Raw genomic sequence first — 2,756 nt, 5'->3', positions numbered from 1 at the left:
GCAGCCAGAGTGCTCCTTGGAGGCCAGGATGGCCAAACTTTGTCTTTCATACTTCGGACATACTGTCAGGAGGGACCAGTCGATGGAGAAGGATATCATGTTTGGTAAGGTGGGGGGTCAGAGAAAAAGAGGAAGACCCCCAATGAGGTGGATTGGCCAAGTGGCAGCATCGGTGGGCTCAAGCGTGGCAACAGTAGTGAAGTTGGGCCAGGATCGGGCAGTGTTTCATTCTGCTGTGCATAAGGTCGCTATGGGTCAGTACCAACTTGATGGCACCTAACAACAACAACCACCATCCAACCTTATGAAGCAGTTCTGCTCTGTCCTATGGGGTCACTGTGAGTCAGAGTCAATGCACCAGCTCTTGGTTTGGGTCAGGTTTGGAGGAGCGATAATGGTACTGTGAGTTAATTGCAAGGTTGGTGGTTTGAATCCACCAGTTGCTCCATGGGAGAAAGATGAGGCAGTCTGCGACTCACGGTTGACAGAACTGCTGTAAATCCCTATGGAACAGTTATACTCTGTTCTATAAGATTGCTATGAGTCAGAATTGACATAAAGGCAGTGGGTTTTATAGGATTGTTGTATAAGACCTTGCCTTTAATATGCTGGGCTTGGCATGCAGTAAGTGCTCAATATGTGCTGGCTAGAGTCATATCACCCCAATGGTGCTGTGAGTTAAACAGTTTAAAACCAAAAGGTTAGCAGTTCAAAACTACCAGCTGCTCCTCGGGAGAAAGAAATATGAGGCTGTCTGTTACCATAAAGATTGACAGTTTCAGAAACCCTATTCAGGGTCTCTTTGAATTGGAACTGACTCGATGGCAGTGGGGTAGTGAGTTTAGAGTCAGCTGTTGCTCTGAGAAGGGGTAGATCTGAAAGCCTCCTTACAAAATTTGTTCAGGTAAATTTGTAGATGACAATCACAGAAGGTTCTTTTTTTTTTTCTTTTCATTTTTCTATAAAATTTTTTATTGTGATTGAGTGGAGGCTTACATATCAGATCATCAGTTTTATATTTTACAGTTCATACACAGAAAGTTCTTGAAACAAGTAGAGGTTTGGGGACACCTTTTTCCTTTGGTGGGAGACTTTAGGGAGTTCGCCACAGTCTTCTTGACCTTGCTGGAGTCCATCCCCCTACCAGAGAGGTGGGTTAGGTGGATGGGACTCAGGTGAGGTTAAAAAGACCTCTGACTTGCCCGGGTCTCTCCTCGTGTCTGGGCACAGGGGCCCCAGGTGTGGCTTAGTATGTGTTGGGGGATGTTTGGTGGGAGGGCCCACCACCATGCCTCCTAGGGACCTTTCCCATGGGTCTTCTCTGGCAGTGGACAGCGGTGGGACAGTGGTGTTGGTCAGCCAGGACGGGATCCAGCGGCCACCCTTCCGCTTCCCCCGGGGTGGGCACCTCCTACAGTTCCTCTCATGCCTGGAGAATGGGCTGCTCCCCCATGGGCAGCTGGACCCGCCACTCTGGTCCCAGCGGGGGAAGGTGAGTGTTACTCAGGAACATGGGGCCGTGGGCTATGGGCGAGTGGGGGTTACTCAGTCTGGGGAGGTGGCTGTGCCCACCTCACTGAGACCCTTGGGTTGTGCTAGTTGTTTAGAAGGGATAGGGTGGGTTTGTCTTGGGAACCCTGCAGAGGGTCATGTTCTTTCAGGGTAAAGTCTTTCCCAAACTGCGCAAGCGAAGCCCTCAGGGGTCTGCTGAGTCCACATCTTCAGACAAGGAAGACGATGAGGCTACTGATTATGTGTTCAGGATCATCTACCCTGGCATGCAGTCCGAATTTGGTAAGCTTCCCTGGGCCCCACCTGCCCGCCCAACACTCTGATCCTGGAAGTAAACTCAAGTGTTTGGATTCTGGGGCCAGCACTGGGACCTGGAGTCAGGAAGGCTTTATCTTGGTTTCTTCTCAAACGAGAATAATATCCGACCTATATTTAGTGAATAGGAGTCCTGGTGTGGTGCTGTGGGTTAATGTCCTGAATTGCAGGGTCAGTTTGAACCGCAAGGTTGGTGGTTCAAGCTCACCAGCCGTTATTCAGAAACCCTCTACAGGGTCACTATGAGTTGGAACTGACTCGATGGCACATAACAACAACAACAACAAAAATTTAGTGAATAAGGAGCCCTGGTAGCATAGTGGTTATGCTTTGGGCACAAAGTCAGCAGTTTGAATCTACCAGCCACTTTGCGGGAGAAAGATGAGGCTTTCTGGCTCCTGTTAAGATTTATAGCCTGGGAAACCCTACACAGGGTCGTCATATCCTCATTTTGAGTGGAACAGATTGGATGGGACTTCACAACAACATTCAGCTGTTGGAAGAACCTGGTGGCACAGTGGTCTAAGTGTTGAGCTGCAAACTTCAAGGTTGGTGGTTCAAGCCCACCAGCTACTCTATGGAAGAAAGATGAGGCATTCTGCTCCTATAAAGATTTACAGCCTTGGAAACTATACAGTGTTGCTGTGAGTTGAAATCAACTAGATGGCAAGAGGGTAGATTATTTAGTGAATGGAGGAGCCCTGGTGGTACAGTACTTTAACTGTTTAGCTGATAATTTCAGTTGGTGGTTTGAACCCACTAGCCCCTCCACTGGAGAAAGATGAGGCTGTCTGCTCCCATAAACACTGACAGCCTCAGAAGTCTTACAGGGCAGTTCTGCTTTGCCCTATGGTGTCACTATGAGTCGGAAGCTGTGATTATATATATATATATATATATGGGAGCTCTGGTAGCGTAGTGGTTATGAA

General features: G+C 48.4%; 1 protein-coding gene across 4 annotated transcripts in view; it reads left to right on the top strand.

The window, feature by feature from the left end:
* SGSM1 (small G protein signaling modulator 1) overlaps positions 1-2,756 on the top strand; it is a 92,000-nt gene that overhangs the window by 24,446 nt on the left and 64,798 nt on the right. For all 4 annotated transcript variants that reach the window (XM_006877270.1, XM_006877268.1, XM_006877269.1 and 1 more), the window contains exons 9-10: positions 1,329-1,492; positions 1,662-1,794. In XM_006877270.1, coding sequence (XP_006877332.1) covers positions 1,329-1,492; positions 1,662-1,794 — 297 coding nt within the window. The remainder of the gene's footprint in view (positions 1-1,328; positions 1,493-1,661; positions 1,795-2,756) is intronic.

This window comes from Chrysochloris asiatica, unplaced genomic scaffold, assembly GCF_000296735.1.
Source record: "Chrysochloris asiatica unplaced genomic scaffold, ChrAsi1.0 scaffold00451, whole genome shotgun sequence".
NCBI classification, from domain to species: Eukaryota; Metazoa; Chordata; class Mammalia; order Afrosoricida; family Chrysochloridae; genus Chrysochloris; species Chrysochloris asiatica.
This window is presented reverse-complemented; position numbering and strand designations above follow the sequence as displayed.